General features: G+C 40.4%; 1 protein-coding gene across 11 annotated transcripts in view; it reads left to right on the forward strand.

The window, feature by feature from the left end:
* The window catches only part of CHD8 (chromodomain helicase DNA binding protein 8), a 56,753-nt gene that overhangs the window by 6,662 nt on the left and 23,915 nt on the right, over positions 1-26,176 (forward strand). For 5 of the 11 annotated variants that reach the window (XM_069595842.1, XM_069595840.1, XM_069595845.1 and 2 more), the window contains exons 2-9: positions 12,787-13,844; positions 14,736-15,107; positions 15,850-16,235; positions 17,337-17,451; positions 22,494-22,676; positions 22,760-22,828; positions 23,200-23,255; positions 23,902-24,019. In XM_069595842.1, the coding sequence (XP_069451943.1) occupies positions 13,002-13,844; positions 14,736-15,107; positions 15,850-16,235; positions 17,337-17,451; positions 22,494-22,676; positions 22,760-22,828; positions 23,200-23,255; positions 23,902-24,019 (2,142 nt within the window). In that variant the 5' untranslated portion in view covers positions 12,787-13,001. Of the gene's footprint in view, positions 1-7,359; positions 7,503-12,786; positions 13,845-14,735; positions 15,108-15,849; positions 16,236-17,336; positions 17,452-22,493; positions 22,677-22,759; positions 22,829-23,199; positions 23,256-23,901; positions 24,020-26,176 lie in introns of those variants that run through there. The other 6 variants (XM_069595841.1, XM_069595844.1, XM_069595847.1 and 3 more) reach the window with 3 other exon arrangements.

Below are 26,176 nucleotides of genomic sequence, written 5' to 3' on the forward strand. Positions count from 1 at the left end.
TGTGCAGTACAGCCAAAAGGTAAATAAATAAATTAAGTAAATATTTATATTTCTCTGTTAGGCTGAAACAGTATATATATACCTGGGCCAGTTAAAGTAGGGCATGCAGGGGTGGTGTGGGAGGGCATAAAGAGGACCATGACTCTGTTAAAAAATTATATATACTATGGGGGAGAAGGTGAAGTGAGCAAAGGGGATCAACTATATGGTAATAAATGCAAAGTAACTTTTTGGTGGTGAACATGCTGTAGTGTATACAGAGGTAGGAAAAACACTGTACGCCTGAAACTTATAAATGTTATAAATTGGTATTGCCTCAGTAAAAAGAAATTGCATATATTATTGCTTAAGCTGGATGTCCAAAAGTGGTGTCATTCAAGGTGATATATTGATCCAGTTATATATTCCTTAATTTAGAACCTAGAATATTACTTTCATCGTGTTGAACACGCACCAGTGAAGAGGAACTTCTCCAGGTCCAGTCTAACTTGACCTCAGGGCACTGATCCTTAAAGGTTAGGCTCTTATTTTCTCTCTTCAGACTTAGACCAAAACTCTACGGTTTCACTGGAATAAAATCTGCAATGAGGCTGAATCCATGCCCCATTTTTGAGGCATGTGAGTATGGTTTCATCCATTCACGTTTTGCCACAGCTTTAAATTACCCACCACTGAAGATTTTAGGGTCCCAAGCCTAAAGGAGATAACTAAAATTTCACGGCTTTCAATAGTGATTGCCACACTACAGAAAGTAGTCTGTTATGTGTGTTAAATGCAGCCTCCCTTGCTCCATGTGAAAGCTGTGTCTGCTACAGGTCCTGAAGAGTAAAGATGCTTAGGGTCTTTTGGTTCCTCTTTTGAATGTCTCTGGAGCTATGCTGCTGCCTGTGTGCTCTCAGCAGCCTGAGAAGTGTGTGGTTTTGGTGAAATACCTTTGTATTACGCAGCACCACCCCCTCCCCAATCCCCACTCCCACACATCTTTGACTAGAAGTTGAAAATGCATTCCTTCAACAAAAGTACACAGGGTGCCCATTACCACCTGATAAGCAAAGGAAATATTGTAATAAGCTGTACACAGACCTTGCCCTTGTGTAACTTGCATTCTAATATGGGGGTGAGGAAGGCTGGATAGCAAACAGTTTATAGTCAGTTTACTACGAAAGAGAAATTATGGATGTTACAGAGAATTTACAATAAAGGCATATAATCTACACCATAATATAGTTGGGTTGTTAAGAATGTGACTTTGGAAGCTATACTACCTAAGTTTGAATCCGGCCCCACATTCCATTAACTCTGGAATGTTGAGTTAATTGCTTATGATTTGTGCCTCAGTTTCCTCATCTGTAAAAATGCAGTTATTTCAAGTTCAGTCTGCTAATACATTTTCATTGTTTAAAACAGGGCTAAGTGTGTAATGTACATTAAAAAGTTTGGCAATTTTTTTGTCTGGGAAGTAAGGGAAAGCTTTTGTTTTAAATGATGGTGTTGAGATTTGAAGGATAAATAAGAATTAAATGGGCTGCCCTGTTGGTTCAGTGGTAAAGAATCGGCCTGGAAATGCAGGAGACACAAGTTCGATCCCTGGGTTGGAAAGATCCCCCTGGAGAAAGAAATGGCAACTCACTCTAGTATTCTTGCCTGGGAAATCCCATGGACAGAGGAGCTATCCATAGGATCACAAGAGTCAGGCATGACTCAGACTAAACAACAGCAAACAATTAAACAGGCTGAACAGATGGGGAACAAGTTGGAAGGCAGTTCCAGTAGTCGAGGGGAGTGGGGATGGTCATTTGACCCAGAATGGTAGTAGAGGCAGAAGTGGGTAGATTTGAGGGATGTTTAGGGGATGAAGGTAGGATTCTGAAATATTGGATAGGAGTGGTAAGGAAAAGAGTTTCTGGTATCTTCAGCCACAGCTGAATAGGAGATGCTAGAGGGTGATTACCTTCTGTGAGTGCACATGTGAGTGAGTATGGAGGATACCACCAAGAAATCAAGTCTCCTTGAGGTAAGAAGCCTCTTCTAGGGAGAGCTGGACAAGAAGGTCAGCCAGGGAGACTGTAGAGACAACCAGGAAGAGCTGTTGAGTAAGCAAGTCAATAAACAGGCCTGGAGTTCAGACATCTTGCCCAGAGATACAAATGAGAGACAAGTATATAAGTAGTTTGTTGAGGAAAATAATGAATTGAGACCCTGTATATGAACCGGACATCCTTGAAGGTACAGAATGAGAAAAAAGGAAGGCCTAGGACCAAAGCTTGGTGAACTAAATGCTGGTGGAGGAGAAGAGTAGCAAAGGAGAATTGGCCAGAGAAGTAGAAGGTAAATCAGAGAAGTGTGATGTTCTGGAAAAAAGTGCTTGGAGGGATGGGATGAGGGGGTGTTTTTGAAATCTTTATCATCCTTCCTTGGATCCCTGAGAGTTTTAATTTAGGTCTCTAAGTACCCAAAAGTCAGATGCTAGTGACTTAGAACATCTATAGCAGGTTTAGGCTGACTGAAGCCAGTTAGTTAAATATGATCTCCAGACTCTAGAATCTAAACTGTAGTTATTCCTGTTTGCTGTAAATTAGATCTAATAGAGAGGAAGCAATGGCTGCAGTGCATATTCATGCTCATAGATATTAACCTGCTGAAATTAATGAATTATTTTGAAGGCCATTAATCACTCTACACCCTCTAAGGCTGACTGGCATCTCCCAAATTAGGTAGAGACACTGGTAAAAACAATTTTTTTCCCAACTGTTATCCAGGAACATTGGTTTAGTACCTCCTAGAAATAGTGGTTATATATCAATATTTATTAGAAGTATGTGAGATGTTTCATTAATCCTCATTAATGGCCCTATAATTTGATCCCCCTTTGTACTCCAGGAGATAGTGAAGGACAGGAAAGCCTGGTGTGCTCCAGTCCACAGGGTCACGAAGAGTTGGACATGACTTAGCCACTGAACACCACCACCACTTTGATCTGCCTTTGTACAAAGGAATGGACTAGACTCAGAAAGGTTTATTTACTTTGTGAATAGGAATTTGAACCCACATCCCTGTGACTTTAAGCCCCTGAGGCTTCCACATACAAATGTAACTAAAATAGGAATTAGAAGATAATTATCCCAAAAAAGTACTTAACAAAAATGCTATGAAAACTCATATGGAACTGACTACTCTTAGCTTGATAGAGAAAAGCAGAGATGTGTTAAATCCAATGGACGCATTTTAAAGTTCTTGTATTAGTGGACATTTGTGCTTTTTTGGATGCAGCTGATCACTCTTTCCCCCTGCAACTCTCTCCTCTCTCTGCTTCGGTTGCATTGCACTTTCTGCTTCTCTAGCTTTGCCTTGTCTACCTGCTTAATAGGTGTGGCTTATTCTGACTCTTAAATACTGATGTTCTCCTGGGTTCCTCTGTAGCTTTTCTCACTCCACACCCAAAATCTCAAATTTGGGGGTTTCCTGCTAAGTGTTTTGTTTAGCCTGCCAAGTGTTTAAAACGTTTTTAAAAATTAGTTATCTTTGTTTAAAACCTGGAAGACTTACATAAAGCCCTGTATTTCTGGCTTTTGGAAAACCTAAAGTTCTCTCTCAACCTCAGATTTGTGTTTCCATATGGCAACACTTAACTAAGAGCTGAACAGCAGCTGCTTTCTTTGGAGTGGACATTCAGTTCTTCCCAGACCCCCAGCATTCTCTGTTGTCTTCCCAACAGCATTGGTGCGGTGTTATATATACTTGCTCTGCTCTTCATATTCTGAGTTCTTCCCACTCGTAAAACTACTGTTTTGATACTGATAATTCCAAATCTGTCACCAAGGCAACTTTTAGATTTATACATCCAGCCTCCCATTGAATGTCAGTACTTGACATGCTATAGGCAACTCAGACTACAGTGGCTGAACTCCTCTTTCCCTGTAAACTCTAGGTTCTACCAGTTTTTATCCACTAAGTTTTACTAAACTCTCTCCCTTCCTTCCCTTCATTACCTTTGGAACCACATTGCTATGATTTGGGTTCTCATCATTAGAGTTGGACACGACTGAAGCGACTTAGCAGCAGCAGCAGCAGCATCTTGCAAGAATTCCTGGTTGCAAACCACAGAAATCATCTTTTGACTAACTTAAGCTGAAAGGGAACATATTCAAAGGATGTTGTGTGGCTCACATGGGAATGCTAGAGAATCTGATTTAGAAATTGATCTGGAACCAAGGGAAGTTGGAGACACGGAGAATGTGGGCAGGATCATAGCACTGACAGTCTGTTTATGATGCTGCAGAATTCGAGTGTCTCCCATTGCTGAATATTGTCTAACTGGCTGATTAGACAATATTTTTTGTATTGCCACTGCAAAATCAAGGTTTTCCACAGGAGTGTCCACTTAAACTGGGCAAAGTTATGTGTATGTATACTTCTTCCCCAACTGGAAGGGGAAGTAGAACCTCACCCCTCATTTCAGTACCCCCCACCCACCCACTCGAGCTCTGTAATGGGACTTAAGATCCAGTCTTCCATTGAAGATTTTACCTTGAGTTAGTCTCTAATATAGGAAGGCAGGGGTGCAGGAAAAAAAAAAATCAACAAGCATCCACATTACAACTCTTTTCTGGACTACCATAGCAGCCTCCTAGCTGCTTCTGTGTCCTCTGTTCCCTCATCCCCCAAATCTGTTCTCTATCCAGCAGCCAGAGCTAGCTAACTAAAATGCATATTTGATTGTATGATTCCATCTTTCAGTGGCTCCTTGGACACCTGTAATGCTTCAATGTGGCATTCAAGGCTTTTTCCTTGAAAGATCTGCCCCTTACCTCCCCCTTCAATTTTTGTCTCCTTCTGATTTCTTCTTTGTGATTTACACTTAGGCAAGACTGAACTTCTGAACTACTTGGACCTTCCTCTATATATCTCATACTGCTTTTCACTGCCCTGCTTTCTTTTGCTTTTCCTCTTACTGTCCCTGTTGCCTGAACACCCCTTTCTTGTAGCTCACCTTCCCTTCCCAAGTTAACTCCTCATCCTTTAAGAGACTACTTCCTTAATACCTTTTCTTGTAATTTATTAAGTCCCTTTGACCTGAAGGGCGTGTATTCCATTGGACATTTGTCACCGCTGGCATAGTCCCTACTCTTCCTAATCTCCCCACATGTGTACACAAATGTACTCCTTCCTGTCTTAGGTTCTTTGAGGGTGAAGTGAGTGAAAGTCTCATCCAGCTACTGGAGTGAGTAGCCTTTCCCGTCTCCAGGGGATCTTCCCGACCCAGGGACTGAACCCAGGTCTCCCGCATTGCAGGTGGATTCTTTACCAGCTGAGCCACAAGGGAAGCCCAAGAATACTAGAGTGGGTAGCCTTTCCTTTCTCCAGGGGATCTTCCCGACTCAGGGATTGAACCCAGGTCTCCCGCATTGCAGGTGGATTCTTTACCAGCTGAGCCACAAGGGAAGCCCAAGAATACTGGAGTGGATAGCCTGTCCATCCTCCAGCAGATATTCCCGACCCAGGAATCAAACCAGTGTCTCCTGCATTGCAGATGGATTCTTTACCAACTGAGCTATCAGGGAAGCCTCTTTGAGGGTGGAGATTATCTGATTCATCTTTGGTTCTCTAATGCTACCATATTACTCTGTATATTGTATGCTCAGTAAATGTTCAGATAATGAAGAGGTATTTGATGTGGGTCCTAAAGGATAAGTAAGATTTTGAGAAAACAAAGAAATGGAATAAGAGTAACATAATTTGAAGGCAAGTGTACTACTTAGGCCCAGATGAGAAAAAAATATATTGACAATATTGTCTGTTTTGGCCAGCATATAAATGTGTATGTAGAATAGTGGGAAATAAGACTAGAAAGGCAGGGAGTTTCCTGGTGGTCCAATGGTTAGGATTCAGCTCTGCCACTGCCTTGGCTCTGGGTTCAATCCATGATTGGGGAACTAAGAGCCTGCAGTCCATGGGGTATGGCTAAAAAAAAAAGACTAGAAAGGCAAAGTGTGGTCTTTTAGGGATTATATCTTAAGTAACAGGGAATCTTTAAAAGTTTTTAAGCAGGTGACTGATTTAGCTATCCTGTGTTTTAGGAAACTAATCTGATAGCAGAAAGAATTAGTAGGGGGAGAGAGGCTTCTTTCTGTTATAGGAGCTGCATAAATGAAGTGGCAGCAGAAATAAAGTGAGAAAGATGAATCCTAACTTTGCCACTTGGTTTCATGGTTGTATCACTCAGCTGTAAGCCTCGGTTTTCTCATCTGTGCAACAAGAGAACTGACTTGATGTGATTGGGAAGCTGGCCAGCTCCACTATCTGTGATACATTTTCAGGAGAGCCGATGGGACTGGGCAAATGGTTGAAAAATGGATACAAGAGGAAGTTTCAGATGCAACTTTGAAGTTTGGAGCCTGAGTGAATGGGAGAACAGTATTGCTGTTTACTGGAGTGGGGATTGGGTGTCCCTAGCATTAGTGGTAAGGCAAAGATCTTTTAAAAATAGGAGATCTAAGGCCAAGTTGATCTTCCTAGTTTGTATCATAGAGCACAGAAAGTAGGATTTCAGTGTTGAGAGTGTTTACATTTCAGGGGAAATTAGTGGTCAGGAGGTAAGCAGCTGTTTTTATTAACAGTTTACTTTGAGGGATTTAAGCTTGTACCATCATTCTGGGGTTGCCAACCCTGGGAATTAGAGTGGTCTGAAGTGGCACTGCAAACTGGACCCTGACCCATATATCAGAGGGGCTGAGTTTCAAGAGCAGCGAGGTGAGGGCCAGAGCCCAGGTTTGGGGGTTAGGAGTAGGTGTGCATTTTGGAGGTGGAGTGCTTGGGAATTGGTCGTGAGTACCTGAGATTACTTTCTAGAAAGTGATACTGATGCTTAAGGGTTAGACTATCAAGAATGCAATTTGGGTTGCAGCAGAGAGAGCGCTTCATCTTTGAAGAGAAGAGGGCTCCGTGTTTCAGCAGTTGGGCTGACTCACTCCTCTGATGGATGGAAGATGTGGCCCCTTTTAATGGGTCGTGGGATAAGGGGTAGTCACCACAGCAGAGGCGCTGACAGGACTAAGAGGCAGGGGATTCAGAGGGAGGCGGAGTTGGCCTAGTGTGGAACCCTCTCTCCCGAGTTTACGCTCTTTGGTGTGCAGAAAAGAGTGTTGGAGGTGGGGGAATTGAATCTCCAGGACTAGTTTCCCTCAGCTTGAGACCATTCCTTTGGCCAGGCTCCTTTTTTTTTTTTTCAAGCAAGCTGCAGGCTTCGCCTCGGCCCTGGAAACCGGATAGGCCTCTCCGTGCGCTCTCAACCTAACCCCGCGGTGGCGGGGGAGGGGGAAGCTCTGTTTAGTCCCACCCTTTGCGCTGTTTTGCGTCCTTGCGCCTGTGGTGAGTGGCAGCGGAGTGGAGCGAATAAGGACGTGGGGCGGGCAGGAGCATCAAGTTAGGTTGCGCAGGAGGAGGGGGAACTGGTGCTGGAGAGACAGCGAGAGGGGCGAACCGGCCCCCCACGGCCGCTGCAGGTAAAGGCACCTCTATTACCCTGCTGGGGTGAGACACAGCTCCTTTTCTCCTTCAGGGCTTGTCGGACCTTCCCGCCTGTAGCTTCCGCCCTAACATTGCTCGCCCCCCCCCCCCACCCCGGGCATCCACACCCCCCCACCCCGCATCTTCGCGTCTTGACCATCCGCACCCTGGAGGGCACCCCACTGGCTCACTCCCTCAAGTGCATGTACTTCATCTCCATTTTGGGGGCTCCAGTTGCCAGAAATCTCCCGCCTCTGCTGTGTGGGCCTTACTGGCACCAACACTGGCAGTATGAGCAGGTAATGCACCCGGGTGCCCGCCACCCCCGCCTCCAGTCGCGTTTTCCTCTCCATCAGTCCCATACTTCCTTACCTTGCTCTTTCCCTTCTTCCACAGGAGCACAAAATTTCTGTACTTTTTCCTTTACCCCTTGAACGTATGTACATGGTTCTAGCGTTCATACTTGCCTATTTTGCTTTCCCTGTTTATTCAGAAGGACTCACTTTACCAGCCATGTTTGCCCCAAATGTCCATACTCCTGATTGAGGTGTGAGTGCTTTTTCCTTCAGTAACTGGGAAAACAAACAAAAAAGAGCAGCCACACATTTGGCAGTGAGAATGGTGAAGACAGAGAAAATGGCCTAGGATCTTGATATTCTTGAGGAAATCTCCTGAGTGGCTTCAAGTTAAATAGCTCCATTTCTTATGGTCTGTGTCCTTCCATCCTGATCCTTTGCTGACCCTAAGTTGTGATTCCATTCACATAGGATGTTTATTTCCTGTTTCTTTATAAGACTTAAGACCCTTTGGGTCTCACAGATGTCTCCATGGTGCAGTTTTTAAGTCCTTCTCTTTTAAAAATTATATTGACTATCTTCATTTTAAGCCTTCTGATTTATTTTATTTTCAAGAGATTTCTTCAGATTGCTTCTATCTTTTGTTTCCATAGAATGTTTATGTCTGCCTGCCTGCCACTGATCTTGAAAGGATACAGTTTCCAATAACAAGATTAATACTTTGAAGTAAAATAGTTTGTTCTTTGAGCAGTTAGAGGTTAAGTGGTCATGGCTGGTACTTTGTAAAGATGCAGCCTTCCCCTCCCCCAAAAGGTCATTTGTTGTCATTATGCCATTCATCTGTTATCTTCTAAGAGGATGGGCAGTGTAGAGAAATCTGTAAATGGAGAATGGATGTCTGAAGGTCAGTTTATGTATTAGACAACTGGGCTAATTTTTCTTGCAGTATTTCTCATCTATCATAAACAAAATGATGAACTTCCTTTTGAGAGGCCATAAGAAATCCTATCCCATCACATAAATGTCGATAATCTTTCCAAACCAGGCATGCTTCTTTCTCTGTCCACACCTGCCTGCGCTACACCGCCCCCCAACCCCCACCCCCACCATGTTGTCTTTTACATACCCTCACAGGCCAAGAGATATGGTTCAGTTTTATTGAATATAAATAATGTAAACAGTGAGATTGTTTCCATTTGACAAATGTAAAGTTATAACATTAAAGGTACATTTTCAAACTTCACATACCTTCCATCTCCCAGTTGAGAATCACTGCTTTGTTGAAAGATTTGGGGAGATTGAGATTGAAAAGTATAGCATGGAATTAAAACTTAGTCCTTTATGATTGGACAGACAAGTTGTTTTTGAAATGGGCAAGGGTACCAGGAGGCACATAAAATAAAAACAGGAGAGCTGGGACTCTAGATTTCTAAGAAAACCCAGAAGAACTATATTAAAGGTGGTAAAGCTGCCAACATCAGTATTTATTTATTTCGAGGGGAAGGAGTAGTTTCTCCTTAAAAAAGAAGGTGAGATGAAGGGCTGTTATATAAAGAATCTCTACGGCTTGTTATCTCGAAGTTGTAGATGGATAGCTTTGAATTTTAATCTCAACTGACTAGTTGGTTCTACTTCCCTCATATCCCACACCCTCCCCCCCACCCCACAAGTTTTCTGTCATTAGTCTACTTGTTAGTTTGGAATTATGGAAAATGTTTAAGTACAGCCATCAAACTGTCTTTTGAACATATGCATATGTTTCTCTTTGGGTCAATGGAAGGTGAAGGCTGGCTTTTCATTCTCAATATGATAAAAGTCTGCTATGATTTCTTTATCTAGGGAGTAGCTTTACTTAAGGTTATCTTAAGGGTTTCATATATTTGACTGCTTAACATTTATTTATTTTTGTTACCAGGATTTGAATTATGGAAAGAGAATTCATGAGGTAGATGAACTTGGTAGAATAGGCCAGATATGGGTATAGCTAGGATGACCCATAAGTAAGAATAGGAGGGAGTAAGAAAGTTGGCGGTACATTTGGAGAAGGCTTATTCTTTTGAGAGTCAAGGACAGATTTAAAGATGTGAGTTAAAAAAGAAGCTGTAGGCTAGGATTAAAAAATTCATATACAATGAATTAGGTCAGGTAGGGGTGAGTTGATGGAATGGAACTGAGAAGTAGTGAGATTTGATGTGTGGCATTGTCGGTGGTGAGATTTTTTAAATTGGGGGGCCTTGACTGAACCAGGAGAAGCAGGAATTTGGTCCCAAAATTGGAAAGGGAGATAAATAAGTACATTGACCTTTAAGAGCTTAATGCTTGAGTCATATGGAAGTAAGGAAATATTTGAGAAGCTGTTAACCTGGTTTTTCCCATTAAAAAATGAGATCTCTCTCTCTCTCTCTCTCTCTCTCTCTCTCTCTTTCTCTGAGACTGGGCTTTTGCGGAGGGAAGAAAGAACATTTGGGTGAATAAATAGCAAGGAGTCCTGGAAAGGACAGAATCCTCCATGGAAGAAAGGAAGGTTATAAACTATTAACAGTGTAAACTTCTAGTTAGTGGGAACTTTCACTGTATTTTTTGTGTGACAGCTGACTGTTAGATATTTAGTGTAGTTTCTCTGACAGTGAATAGGAGGTGAAAAGATAATATGTAGCAAAGTAGGGCATAACTAGGAAAAGATGATAGAAGTATTGAAAAAATTTATAAAATTATTGAGTAGATTTTTATTAAATTAAGAAATATTTATAAGTCTTCTGATCACCATTTTGAGTAGTTTTGGGGCAGGCGTTAGATAGGAGAGGCTGGGATGAGCTTGTGGAATACTTTAGCCAGGAATGGGAAGTGATGCGGACCTTGCTTGAGATGTGAAGGGATACAGTTACTGAAGCTCGAAAGATCTTGTTTAACATTGGTGGAGATGCTCTGTATGGTTTGTAATTTTGAAAAACTGCTGTGCCAACTACTGATGAGTCTGTTCTCTTATCTGTGTCTCAGTTTCTGGGCTACTTACCCACATTATATTAATTTTGCAGGGATAACTGGAATGAGTTGAGGAGGAGGGAAAAAAGCTTGGGGTTTGTGTGAAAAAGTCTTCAGTCTAGTCTGTTCTGTGTCACTGACAAATTTCTTTTCTGGTTTCTTCTAAAAGTAGGAGAAATGGTGTTACCGATGCTTTCCTGGATTGACACATACTGAAATCGTATACAGAAAGCAAATACTACATTTTCAAACAGTTACAGGGTGATATACTTAAAACTCCTTGTCTTGGTTTTTCCTTTTTCCAACATTTTATGTACTTAAAAGCCCCATATGTGGATTTTGTAAACATAGTTTCAGTTATTTGTAGGACAGTTTTTCAAGATAGGAAGTTTTCTACTGTCTCATCTTAGAATCAGAGAATACCAGTTAATTTCTCTAAGAACAGAATAGTTAATTTCAGATACCACAGGCACTTAATTCATTTAAATTTTTTTGAGTAGCTACTGTGTATGTGATATTGATCTGGCAATTTAGAGATCCACAGATGAATAAGATGTGGTCCCCACCATTCAGGAGCTCTTCTGTCTTGAAGAAAGAGGAGCTGGGCCACCAGGCAGGGTTGTGCAGGGTGTGCGTTGCACATGTTCATCATCATCACAGATAATATGCTTAATATGATAATTTTCCAGCAGATGGCAGACAAGCATCTTGAGCAGGCAGCTTTTTATAATTTGCACAAAGGAACCTTTTGGTCCTTTAGAGGAAATGGACAAGAGACTTATCATTTTAATAAAATGTTAAATATAAGTGCTTTAAATAAGGTGCAGGCAATGTTGTGGGTATTTAAAGAAGATGAGAGTTTCCTTGGTGGCTCATCAGTAAAGAATCTGCCCATCAATGCAGGAGATGTGGGTTCAATTCCTGGGTGGGGAACCAACTCCAGTATTCTTGCCTGGGAAATCCCATGGATGGAGAAGCTTGGTGGGCTGTAGTCCATGGGGTTGCAAAAGGGTCAGACATGACTTAGTGATTAAACAACAACAACAAAGAAGATGAAGGGACTGGGTCATCACAAATTGCTCACCTTATGGAGGTGCAGGGCTCGCCTTACTGAGTAGAAGACCTTTGAGGATGTTAAAGATTTTAGCTGGAAGAGATGTTTGTGGGGAGGGTGGTAAAGATGTTCCAGGCAGAAAATAGAGCAAAATAGGCAAAGTCATGCAGATAGGAATGTCATTAAGGGAACTGGATTATCTGTTTGGACTGAAATCTAGGGTATATATAGGAAGTGATGAGCATACAGGAAATGATGAGAGTGAAAGTTGGAAACATAAACTGGAACGAAATTGTAGAATTCTTTGACTCTTCTCCCAGAGAAGGTTTTGATCTTAAATATGAGAAAGCGGGGAGGGGACTTAATAACAGAAGCACAATGTATAGGTTCACTGATGGGTGAACTAAAGTCTGTGAGTCTTCCTGAGTAAAATTATACTATAAACTTAGCGAGATTACCCAGTAAGCTTGGTTAAAGGTGTTTATTTTTGCTAGTAGTAAGTAGAAGTATCGGAATTACAAGGAAAAGTTACAAAATCCAGTATATCCAGAAGCCTCTATCTGTATTCACTGAAGTATTGCTGATATATTGTTCATTGCTGTCAACTTAAGAATCTGAAATAGAAAGTGAATGAATGTTGCATTTCCTGTTCTGTACCTAAGAATGATAATTGTGAAAAGAAATGGACAGAGACAGTGGAATTATCTTGACAGACAGAAGCTTCAAAGTGTGTAGGTGTAAGAGCCCCAAAAAGGGGTTGGCTTATTTCTTTTTTTCTCTTTTGGTTTCAAAGCAGAAGTGTGGATGTTCTTTCTGCTGTGTCTCTGTCCTCAGCTTACCTCACATTTCCTTCTTCTCTTACTATTTTGATGCTATTTGATGTTACGGGCAGAAATTTTCCCTGAGGTCACCTCCTTTGCTTACTTGTCATTTGTCTTTCTACAACAGGAGTTCCATCATCTTCCTCTGAAGACCTAGCCATCTTGCTCCATGAAGGTCAGGACAGTCTGACATGCACTTGTTTCTTGCCTCTTTACCTGAAGAGTAGTCCTCTTCCATTGTGTACATTTTTTTCTTAATAGGGGAGGGGAGGGGAGAGCCAGTACCCCCCCTCCCCTTCCCTCCTTAAACCTTGGGGAAGTAACCCCCATTGCTTTCCCAAGATGGCAGACCCCATCATGGATCTGTTTGATGACCCAAATTTATTTGGCCTGGACTCTCTGACTGATGACAGCTTCAATCCGGTCACGCAAGACCCTATTGAAGAAGCCCTTGGACTGCCAAGCTCTCTGGACTCCTTGGATCAGATGAACCAGGATGGTGGAGGTGGCGATGTGGCAAATTCATCAGCAAATGACTTGGTCCCCCCACCAGAGGAAACAGCCCCCACAGAACTTCCCAAAGAATCAACAGCTCCAGCTCCAGAATCTTTAACCTTGCATGATTATACCACTCAGCCCATCAGCCAAGAGCAGCCAGCCCAACCTGTCTTACAGACATCAACGCCAACATCAGGACTTTTGCAGGTCTCCAAGAGCCAGGAGATCCTGAGCCAAGGGAATCCTTTCATGGGTGTCTCTGCCACAGCTGTCTCCTCCAGTAGTGCTGGAGGACAACCACCTCAGTCTGCCCCTAAGATTGTTATCCTTAAAGCCCCACCAAGCTCCTCAGTCACTGGTGCCCATGTGGCACAAATTCAGGCCCAAGGTATCACCAGCACAGCTCAGCCCCTTGTGGCTGGCACAGCCAATGGTGGAAAAGTCACTTTTACCAAAGTGCTAACCGGCACTCCCCTTCGACCTGGTGTTTCCATTGTCTCTGGTAATACAGTGTTGGCCGCCAAGGTCCCTGGGAACCAGGCTACTGTTCAGCGCATTGTCCAGCCCAGCCGACCAGTAAAGCAGCTGGTCCTACAGCCAGTTAAGGGTTCAGCTCCTGCTGGAAACCCTGGGGCCACAGGGCCCCCACTGAAGCCTGCAGTTACACTGACCTCTACACCCACCCAGGTGACTTGAGTGAAAGGGGGAGGTGAATTTTGGTTTAGTAGCGGGCCCAGCAACTGTGTGAGAGCAAGCACATGAGAGCTGTCTCTAGGAATTCTGCTTAAATTCCGTCTTTACTTTTTATCAGTTAGTGTTGATAGCCACATTATTTGTTACTTACAAGGTGAAAGCAGTTAGTGTTAATGCATTTTTTGAGCTCTTACTGCATATTTACACTGTGCCTAGCTGGCGCTGAACAAGATAGACACAGTCCCTGTCCTTACAGAGCTCACCATCTGCCAGGAAATACAGACCTTAAGCAAGAACTCACAGTGGTGGATGATACAAAGTTATACGAGTACTGTAGGATGCAATGGGAACAAAGAATCATTTTTGACAAATATGTGTATTTATATTTGCAAGACTTACAGAAACTATGTGTATCTTTACTGTTCTTCTTATTAAGATTGTCCTCCTCCAGCTTTGCCCAGTGAAAAGACTTGTTTCTTTTATAAGAAAATAAAGACTCTAGCCTCTGAATCAAGGGCCAGAAGAATTTGGAGGAGGGGAAGACAGTGTTCAGATAAGTAGGGCTGGTGAAGAGAAGCTCTGAGGAGGTGGATTTTAGTTCATTGTAAAGACTTTTATCCTAATAGGTTTCCAAAAAATGGAATGACTGCCTTAGAAAATAGCAAACCTTTCAGCAGTTTTTCAAGAATAGACTTGGTACCCACTGGGCAGAGGTTATAGAAAAGATTTATCAGGACAGATAGGAAGATGAACAGAGGGGATTGTACTGTCTTTTCTGACCCTCAGTTTTTATAATTCCAGGATGAGGAAAACTGGTGTAAATACTAAGGGGTCTACCCTTCTTTAATGTCCTACCTCTCTTGCAATTTCCTCTCTTCACTCTAGGGTGAATCGAAACGCATCACACTGGTCCTCCAGCAGCCACAGTCTGGAGGTCCCCAAGGACACCGGCATGTCGTGCTAGGGAGTCTACCAGGCAAGATAGTGTTACAGGGCAACCAGCTAGCAGCCCTGACTCAAGCCAAGAATGCCCAGGGGCAGCCTGCCAAAGTAGTAACCATACAGCTGCAGGTGCAGCAACCACAACAGAAAATCCAGATCGTACCACAGCCTCCATCATCGCAGCCACAACCCCAACAGCCGCCCTCCACCCAGCCAGTGACTCTCTCCTCTGTGCAGCAGGCTCAGATAATGGGACCAGGACAGGCCCCAGGACAGAGACTTTCAGTACCCCTCAAGGTGGTGCTTCAGCCACAGGTGAGACTCAACATGTTGAGCTAAGAAGGCAAACACGCTCTTAGTCCCCTGACGTTATCCTCAGCAACCACTCACTGCTGAATGTGGGGCCAGTCTAGATTCATGTCTCTCAAGTGAGATGCAGGCTTTTCTTTCTTTCACCCACGGGAACCTTATTTTAATTATATCATGAAAAGATTTGAGGGTTATTGTTGGGTTTGGGATAAGAGATGATTTGTTTAGTATTTGTCTTTAAATTGTTTTATTTATAATCTTTGCTGATATCCTTGTGAAATGAAAATGACTGAAAATACTCCTCATCTGAAAGATAAATAGTCTTGGAAGAGGTCAAGTGCTTATCTATCATTCTTTCCCCTACCCTCACCCCACCCCCTACCACCCCCAGGAAGATAAAGGTAGGACAAGAATGGCATTGGAATTTTCTTACTGGCCTAGACAGTAGTGTTGTCTGTATTGTTTGGAAGTTGTATGGCATTGTGGAGATGAGTATTGACATTAGAAGCATGGCTAAAGCGTATAGAAGGTTAATTTGGCACAATTGCCTTTTCTCATCCCCATCCCACCAAAAAATTACTAAAAAAAAAAAAAAAAAAAGCATGCCTCTAGGTTCAGTAAGACTTGATGAGTCTTATTCTTAAGGGATTAAGAGAACTAACGTTTCCAGCCTGTGTGCTTTAGGGCTGTTTTATTCAGGTCGTTTAGCCATAAGCATGTTGAAATTGTAGTGTCTTTATTTCTATAGGCCGGCTCTTCCCAAGGGGCCTCCTCTGGGCTCTCCGTAGTTAAAGTTCTCAGTGCCAGTGAAGTGGCAGCTCTGTCCTCACCAGCAAGTTCTGCTCCCCATACTGGGGGCAAGACAGGAATTGAGGAAAACCGTAGGCTGGAACACCAAAAGAAGCAAGAGAAAGCAAACCGGATTGTAGCAGAGGCCATTGCGAGGGCCCGTGCTCGGGGCGAACAGAACATACCTCGAGTCCTGAATGAGGATGAGCTGCCCAGCGTCCGGCCTGAGGAGGAAGGGGAGAAGAAACGCAGGAAGAAGAGCAGTGGGGAGAGGCTCAAGGAAGAAAAGCCGAAGAAGAGCAAAACATCTGGTACCTCCAAAACCAAGGGCAAGAGTAAGCTAAAGTGAGTGCCACCCTTTGCTGTTGTGTTGGGGTCTTTGGGGAGAGTGCACACATGTTTAAATTCTTGTTTTTAAATTCATGCTGTATATAGCAGCTTCAGAGTTCAAGGGGATGTGTCATAGAAAATAATAAGTCCTTTCTCTTCTCTGTCCCAAGTGAACATCAAGGCCTGGGAAAGACAGCCAGTCTTGAGTTAGGGGTTTTGTGTAAAAGATGTATTCTTCTTGATTTTGTATCACTGTAGTGTGAAAGTCTTCTCCCTAGCCCCCTACAACCCATGCTGGTAAAAGAGCTGCTGCAGACATAGCTGCCCTGTTCTTGCATTTCATATGTGAACTGGAGAAGATTTCAGCAGCCACTGTCAGCCTTAAGCAGTCTTGACAGAACCACGGCTTGCCGCATAACTCTTGCCACAATTGAGTGTGCTCTCTTCCTTCCATGTCTTGTAGCTTCACTCCTTTCTTGCTAGTTTCTACTCCCTGAGATGCTTCAGGCTTTGTGGTGTAATTATAATAATGCTTTATATTTGTACAGGGTTTTTTAGCTTAAAAAAGCAAGTTTCATGTCTGTTATTTTACTTGATCTTCAACAGCTATCACGCTAGGTTTTATCATCAATGTTTGCTAGTTAGAAGACTAACGCCGAGCTAATGAGAACTGGAACTGAAATGAGGCCTTGTAACTGTTAGTCAGGAATTGGTTCTGCTGTGTTATGCTGCCTTCATTCAGGTATTCGTGAATACAGTGGTAGCAGAAATTTGTCAAATCTGGTGTAAAGGCCAGCTGGTAGTTTAGAAACCCCAATATCTTCTTTTTTTTCATACACCCTACTCAATAGTTATGAGTCCCCAGACTGAATATCTAGAGCACTGGAGAAGGAAATGGCAACCCACTCCAGTGTTCTTGCCTGGAGAATCCCAGGGACGGGGAGCCTGGTGGGCTGCCGTCTAAGGGGTCGCACAGAGTTGGACACGACTGAAGCGACTTAGCAGCAGCAGTAGCATGCCTGGAGGTTTCATATGTGATAGGTTAGATTAATTGTATTTTCTATTCCTAAATTTTCCTTGCCTTCGCTGTAACTGAATCTGGTTTTTCCTTTTTAGCACCATCACTCCTGTGGTGGGTAAGAAGAGAAAACGTAATACCTCATCTGATAATTCAGATGTAGAAGTCATGCCCGCACAATCACCCCGGGAAGATGAAGAAAGCAGCATTCAGGTAAAAGAATCCCTAAAAAACTTCATGAAAAGATCCTGTTTACTTCTGACAGGCAGACCAGGAATAGATAGTGAGAGACCATAAGACTATGCATATTTCAACAGCTTTTCTAAACCAGAGGTAGGCCTAAAAAGTAAAAGAGGCAAAACCTGGTCATGGTCGTGGCTTAAATTTTACTTATTTATGTTTTTTAGGCAAAACGTGTATTACTCTAAAAATGCATATTACTCTACAGTAGTCATTTTCTCAAATTCCAGTGTTTCAGAGACTAAGCAGATATGCAATTATGCTGCAGTTGTTGTTCTGGGTATGCTAGTACTTTGGTCTTAGAACAGTCCAGCTGTCCCTTGTGCATTACTTACACTTTAGGGTTTTGACTCTCTGAACTGGGAAGCTTAAGGCACAGTGTTTTTGCTACCTTTTAAAGATGAGAAACATTGGGAAGAGAATAAAAAAAGCTGGATCAAAAGAACTTTAGTCCTCTGTCTCTGTTGCCTTATGGTACCATCTTTGCCTTTAGTTTCCAACCATGGAAAGAAGAAGCTATTAATGATTCAGGATACCCATAGTACTTCTGAGTAGCTCTAATGGGTCTGGCTAGTTTACTTAGCTATATCTAAATTCCTTATCTGAAAGTGGAGGTTTGGACTAAACAAACCTCAGGTGCCTCACTAGCTATCAATACTTTATAAATGTCTCCCCTCTTCTTTAATATATATTCACTGCACTGACAAACTGAGACTTGGGTTTTTCTGGGGGATATTAACATGAGGATAGGACAGACATTTTTGAAATGGAGAGTGAAGCAAAAGCTAGATTTAACAGACATTAAAATATATTATGAAATTATAGTTACCAAGAGTTTAAAGAAGAAATAGCAGAGTGAAAAATAACAGTCTAGAAACAGATCCAGATAATTTTGAGACATTAGGATGTGAGTTAAAAGGCCATTTAAAATCAGTGGAGAGAATTGCGTGGTGGTCCAGTGGTTAGAACGCCGCACTTTGATTGCTGAGGGCCCGGGGCTCAATCCCTGGTCAGGGAATTAGGATACTGCAAGCTACCAAGGATGGTGCAGCCAAAAAAAAAAGAAAGGAAAAAGATTATAAAATCAATGGAAAGAAAGATTGTTTAACACATTATGTTAGGATGACTACTCATTTAGGAAGAAATAAAACTGGATTTCTTGCATTACTCTTTAAGAAAAACAAATTCTAGTTTAATCAAAGGTAAAAATGTAAAAATTGAAATCATGGACCTTTATCAAACGTGACTGAGTTAAGGAGGGTATTAAAATTTCCAAGTCATAAAGGGAGAGATTGATATATTTACTATATAAAAACTATGTATATGTAGCAACAACGAAAAATGCTCTAAATAGCATAGTGTTTAAGACCAAGACCATTTCTTGGGTTCTCATGTTAACTCTAGTATTTACTAATATTGTCACTTAAGGCAAGTTTACTTGACCTTGTGGTGTCTCAATTTCTTCATCTCTAAAGTACAGATCGTAATATCTACTAAGTAGAGTTGTTAGGATTAAATGTAAATGTTTGCAAACCACATAGAAGAGTGTTTAGGTAAGAGAGCACAGTAAGAGTTATATATGTTTGTTAAATAAACAGAGTTAAATAAAGTGTTATATAATCAAAACAACAAGTGAGTATGGCAGAAACTATCACAGCATTGTAAAGTAATTATCCTCCAATTAAAAATAAAATTAAAACACAAACTATAGGCAAATCTTTGTAATACAAGAAATACAAGAATTAATAAAATTTAAAAAGTGGTATATTAATTTGCTAGGGTTACCATAACAAAATACCACGGACTAGATAGTTTAAACAACAGAAATTTATTTTCTTACAGGTCTGAAGGCTAGAAGTGCAAGATCAGGAGGTCTGGTTACCTCCGAGGCCTCTCTCCGTGGCTTGCAGAGGCCGCCTCCTCACTGTGCCCCCGCATGATCTTTGCTCAGTGCGTGTGTCCCTGTTGTCTCTGCGTGTGGCCAGATTCCCTCCTCTTAAGGGCCCTGATCCAGTAGTGCCCACCCCAACTTAATCACCTCTTTAAGGCCCTGTCTCCAGACAGTCACATTCTGAGGTACTAGGGGGCTAGGATTTTCATGTCAGAACTTGAGGAAACACAATTAATTGACCTAATTGTGTTTCCTCAAATACCAGTCTTGGCAGTGGAGGCCTCATAATTCACTTCCACTCAATGTTAATATTCCATACCTATTCTTCTGTACTGTGCTTTTTTCTCTAACAGTATATCTTGAATATAGTTCTTTATTAGAAAAGATAAATCTAACCCATTCTTCCTCACACTCTTTTTTATTATGAAAAATTTGAAATATACACCAAAGTAGAGAAATTATTTAATGAAGCCCCATGTTCCATCATCCCAGAAGGTTCCCTGGTACCCTCTTTTCTGTCAGTTCACCATCCTCTCCCCACCATCTCCCCATAAGCAACAATTGTGCTCATTTCTGTTAACCATAGATTAAACTTAGCCTGTTCTTAAACTTCATGTAATTGGAATCACATAGTATATACTCTTGGGTCTCACTTTTTTCAGCATAGTGGTGTTCAGAATTATTCATGGTGATGTATCAGAAGTTCATTCCTTTTTTTTTCTTGAGAAACATTTTACTTCAGGAATATACCACAGTGTTTATTCATTCTATTAGACATTTGGTTTCTTCAGTCTGGAGCTGTTTTGAGTAAGGATGCAGTGGACAGTCTTAGTACACATGCTTTGTGGACATAGGTTTTCATTTCTCATAGCTAAATAGCCAGGAGTTGATAGACTGTGGGGTAGTTAAACATTTGACTTTTTAACCTTGTAAGAATCTGCTGCCTTCTGAAGTGATTGTCATTTTACACATGGACCAGCAGTGAGAGTTCCAGCTCCACATCCACTGTTCATTCTTGTCCGTCTACCCCATTCTTTTTATATAGTTCTGTAGTGTTACATTTTTTGACTGTAGCATAATTTGTCCAATCCAGCCCCTGTTGGTGGGCATTTAGGTTTTCTCTGGTCTTTTACTACCACAGATAATGCTGACAGAGATTTGCTGTTCTTTGTTGTTGTTGTTTAGTTGCTAAGTTGTGTTTGACTTTTGCGGCCCCATGGACTGCCAGGCTCCTCTGTCCATGAATTTCCCAGGCAAAAATACGGGAGTGGGTTGCCGTTTCCTTCTCCAGGGAACCTTCCTAACTCAGGGATTGAACCCACATCTCCTGCATTGGCAGGCAGGTTCTTTAACCACTAAGCCACCAGAGAAGCCCGCAGAGATTTGTATACATGTACAAATTTATCTGTAGGATAATATCTTTGAAGTGGGATTGTTGGGTCAATGGATATTGTCAAATTTTGTTATATGGAAATTTTCTTCATGCCAGTGTGTACTCTCACCAGCAATGTATGAGTTCCTATTTCAAATATTCGATCAAACTCTCAGATTTTTGCCTCTTGGTTAGATGCAAAAAAAAAAAAAAAGTTTTCAGTTGTAACAATTTTATTGTGAATGTGAGCATCATTTTACATTGAAAGCCATTCATGTTTTTTTCCTACAAAAATTGTCTATTGATGTTATTTGCTCATATTTCTATTGTATTGATTTTTTTTCTTAGTTATAAGATCAAATTGATCAGTCACTTTATCAGAAACACCTTTCCTACTCCAGGATTATTTAAAGAAAGAAATTCAGAAATTTTGTCTTTTTTTAAACTTTGAAATTATTCAGTCTTTTTATAAATTTGTTTCTTATATCTGGAGGATATAAGAAACAAATTTGTTTTGTTTGGCTAGTGGTTTGTTTTCAATCTCATTTATAGAATAATCCACTTTTTCCTCACTGATTAAAAATACTATTTTTATCATGTTCTAAATCCACCTAAGTATTTTAATCTATATTTGGACACTATTTCATTGATCTGTTTATCTCCTCCTGGAGAGGTACCAAGCTGTGTTAATCCTTATAGCTTTATATTGGCTTTAACATCGGATAAGGCCAAGTATACCTTTTCATATTTTTATGGTTATACTTAGATGTTTAGTTCTCTGTTGAATTTTAGAATCAGCTTATCTAATTTAAAAGTTTTGTTAAATTTGTTTTTCAAACTTTTGTGATTGGGGAGGTTATAAATATTTCATTATTTCTTACTAAATTTAATACTAAAGATGATCTTTTTTCATAAACAGACTTTTCTTTTATTGTATTTTCTGGCTTAGTCTATGTAAGAATGCCATTGATTTTTTAAAATTAACTTTATGCCAAGCAAATTTATCAAATCAATTTTAGTACAATTGATTGTACTAAATTGTACTACTAACTACTAAAATTGAATTTAGAAATCAATTTTAGTAGTTCTGCTTCTAATGACTCATTTGATTTTGGATTTTCCAGGGGTTATAATCATTACTGAAAAATAATTTTTTCTCTCCATCCTTCCTAATTTTTATCATGAGCTGTACCTATTACTGAGATTATTTAATTAAATTTTGCTCAACCACTTGAAAGAATGAGGTAGATCTGAAATTCATTGATATGGAAAACATCTCCAAGAAAAATGTTAACAAGTAAGCAGCAGAACAGTATGTGCTGTATGATCCTATTTATTAAACAAACAAAACTTTAGAACTAAAACAGACAAACAGTTAGAAACAATGTTTTTGTACCAGTGGACTCCAAGGTTGCTCCTGGTGTGAAGTTCATTGCACCCTGCAGGTAGAGAGTTTAAAGAGTTCTATTTTAGTTTTTCAGAGCCTCTTGCCAATAGTACCCAGGTTACTTTCAGATGAATTCTGATACTATAATGAAGGAATTCAGGAAATTAATATTTACTCAGTACATGGAATAAGTTACATGGTTTAATATCATACAATTTGATAAATAAGCTCCTTACCATCTTTTGGTTTGATTTTTCCTAGGGAATTTGGAGTCAAATCTAAGTACATGACTATAGTCAAATAGTTTTAAAGGTTTTCTGTTTGAGAGACCTAAGCAGTTATTTTGACTGTTTTTGCCCCTGTAGAAGAGACGCTCGAACCGCCAAGTTAAGCGGAAAAAATATACAGAGGATCTGGATATAAAGATCACAGACGATGAAGAAGAAGAAGAAGTGGATGTAACTGGTCCAATCAAAACTGAGCCTATCCTTCCTGAGCCAGTGCAGGAACCAGATGGCGAGACTTTGCCTTCCATGCAGTTCTTTGTGGTAAGCTGAGAACTAAGCAATTTGAGATGTGTGTCTTGCTGCTCACAATCTCTTTGTTTGACTGACTGCATCTTTTCCTGCAGGAAAATCCCAGTGAAGAAGATGCTGCCATTGTAGACAAAGTACTTTCTATGCGGATTGTGAAGAAGGAGGTGAGGCCTATTTTCCATGTTAGCCCATAATGCTACAGTTACAGACTTTATGTAATTAGCACCTTTGGATGTCAGTCTATATCACTATAATGTAGTTACAAGAGATAGCGGAGAAAAGTTAGGTGGAAAGTAAGAACTGTCTTATTGCCCCTTCTTTCACTTACCTGGTTAAATCCAGAAAGGGCTTATTTTCTCCAGGTATCAGGCTTCTAGCATTGAAATGCCAGATTAGGTTCTTTAATCCTTTAGTCAGTGATATATCCTGGATGATACATATTTTATTCTTGGTATGGAAGTCTGCCACGTGTATTAAAATTAAGGAGTCTCTTTGATAAATAAGTTGTTAATAACTGTAATTTTTTTCTTCCCAGCTTCCTTCTGGACAGTATACTGAAGCAGAAGAATTCTTTGTCAAGTACAAGAACTAGTACGTGATCTGTGCAAAAAGCTTTTCACCCCAAATTCCACGGGGTTGTAATAAGTTCTCCTGTATAGTCTGTCCTGGTTGGGAATGTGTCCCTTTTTTTAAAAAATAGTTTTCCTCACCCAAATTGTTTCCAGTGAGGAAAATGTCTGTTCAGAGAGAAGCTCAGAAATTGACTGATTAATGTTTGCCTACAGAAAAGTGGGGTAAGGGTGGTTCCTGATAAAATTCCTGACATTAAGACCTTGCTACTCAGTGTGATCCATCAACCAGCAGAATTAGCATCATTTGGGTGCCTGCTAGAAATATGAGCTTTTGGGAGGTGTGAGGGGGGTTCAGGATGGGGAACACGTGTACACCCATGGCGGATTCATGTTGATGTATGGCAGAACCAATAGAATATTGTAATTAGCCTCCAATTAAAATAGATAAATTTATATTAAAAAAAAAGAAATGTGAACTTTCAAGCCAACCCTAAACTAAGTGGTTGGTGTACAAAATCAAGTTTAAGAGGCACTGATCTTAAAGACTGTCTCCCCATTGAAGCAACATACTCTGAGGTCTGCTTTTGGCTAATATCCTCATCTCAGACACTAGCTTACCAGTTCCACTTTCTCATACCATGGCTGACGATTTCCATCTCCTTTAGCTCCTATCTGCACTGTGAATGGGCTACCATCTCCCAGCTGGAGAAGGATAAGAGGATCCATCAAAAACTAAAGCGCTTCAAAACCAAAATGGCTCAGATGAGACACTTCTTCCATGAGGTAATTAGGGATAGGTATTGCTTATCATTTATTTCATAAAAGCATAAATTGAGGTTATCCCTGACTGATTGGTCAAAAGACTTATAGTTTAGTTGCTTTATATATATATATGGGTATATAAGTTTCATTTCGATCTTTGGACTCTCCTTACTTAATTGCCCTATGCTTTGTTTTACCAGGTCTAAATATGGTCTTTTTATAAGTTATAGAATGTTTTGAAATTGAGTTGTTTGATAGTCATGAAGTATTTTCAAAACAGATGATTAACTATCTGGTCCACTTCAGGGGTCCACTTCAGGGATTCTTCTCCCTCTATTGTCAGTCTTTAGCAACTGATGGTATCTGTAGACATAAGCAACCATGTCATTAAGAGGGAGCATTTATTTTCTCAAATTTCTAATCCAGTATAACTAGAAATAGTGATAAAGGAACTTTAATTACATTCGGTGTTACTACTAGTTAAGTACTGGAGCATCTGTGAGAATCTCTTGAGTTGTATTTTAACACTCCATTTTTCTTTGAAAACTTTTTGTACATATATCTTTTCCAAAATGGGATTTTTAAAATCTGTATTTAATATATAATACTAAGTGCCTTGAGAAAAAGAATTCTTTTTCAAAATTTCTTAAGACCTAAAGAGGAAGAGGTCTAATAAGAAGACTGAAAGAAGGAATAATGTATAGCTTCAGCAAAAAAAGGCCAGTTGTGGCCAAATACATCTGATGAAGCTAACTTTATATCACCAGATTTATCAATAAGTGAGTTATTTTCCACATCACTTGGAGAGAGCAAGTAGGACCATGTGGGTTTTATAATTTCTTTTTATATGAAAATAAAATAATGATTGGGTTGTGGAGGTTTTTGTTGTTGTTGTTGTTGTTATTGTTTTTGGCCTATGTTCTTTTAAAGCCTAATTTGTGAAATGTACAGTGAAACTGTAATCCCATTTCAGCTGATACTATATATATAATTTGTGGCCATTGAGCCAAGCTCTGCTAACTGACTTGTGTGCCAGTCAGATTTGCCTTTATAGGTAGGTCATTTAGCCAAATCAATCACTCATTTATTCATTATTTTATGTGCTAGTCACTGGGGTTAACAGATCACGCATGGTCTGTGTTCTCATATAGCTCACTGTCTAATGGGGAGGGAGAGAGAGATTTTAAAATAATTCAAATTGTGATAAGTACCAGCAAAGAAGAAGCATAGGAAGATATTAAAAAATGCCTGCTTTGGATAATCCGGGAAGGCGTCACTGAGAATTGAATTATGAATAGAAGTTAGCAAGGCCATAAACACCTGTAAATAGTACCCCTGGCATGGGAAGTAGCAGTATATGAAGACCCCGAGACAGGATGAGGAACTGAAAGCACAGTGGTATTTATATATGATAGAAGCAGGTGCTCACAGACCTTTTAGTTTTGTTTTTATTCTAAGTGCAAAAGGGGAAACCATTGGACTATTTAAAACAGGCCAAAGACATAAACCAGTTTTCACCTTTAAAAGATCATCTAGACTTTGGAGAATGGATGGGAGAAGAGTAAGCATGAAAGTAGGATGGGCCATAAGGAGGCCATTGAAGTTTTCTAGATGAGAAATTACCATGCCTTTATAGCAGAGTGCATTCAGTTGTTGGAGAGAAGGGATAAATTTGAGTTTACTTTAAAGTAGAATTGACGGCAATTGGTATAATGGCTTACATAGACAGGTATTAAAGAATGGAAGATCTTGGAAGCAACTGGTTTGGGGAAAATCAAGATTTTAGTTTAGACCATGTTAAGTTTAAAATTCCATAACATGGCTAGCAAGGAGATAGATATACAAAACTGGATTTTTTAGGCTACAATTAAAATTTGGAATGTATCAGCATATACATAGTTATTAAAGCCTTAATGACTATGCCAGAGTGATAAGAAAAATATTAGAGAAAAGATAGGCCACAAAAATCAATGGGAAAGCGCTGTAAGAAAGAAGAATTTTTTTCCCCTAAGGTTTCTTTGAGATTTCTCTTTGGAGCTTTGGGTTATTTATCTTGGCCTATCACCCAAAGTTAGATACCAGTGACTTAGGAGAAAAAGAGCCAGTGAAGGTGACTGAGAATTGACCAAAACAAAAAGTGAATCCAAAATAAGGCTACAAAAGTGAATATGGTGTCTC

Source organism: Ovis canadensis, chromosome 7 (assembly GCF_042477335.2).
Source record: "Ovis canadensis isolate MfBH-ARS-UI-01 breed Bighorn chromosome 7, ARS-UI_OviCan_v2, whole genome shotgun sequence".
Taxonomy (NCBI): Eukaryota; Metazoa; Chordata; class Mammalia; order Artiodactyla; family Bovidae; genus Ovis; species Ovis canadensis.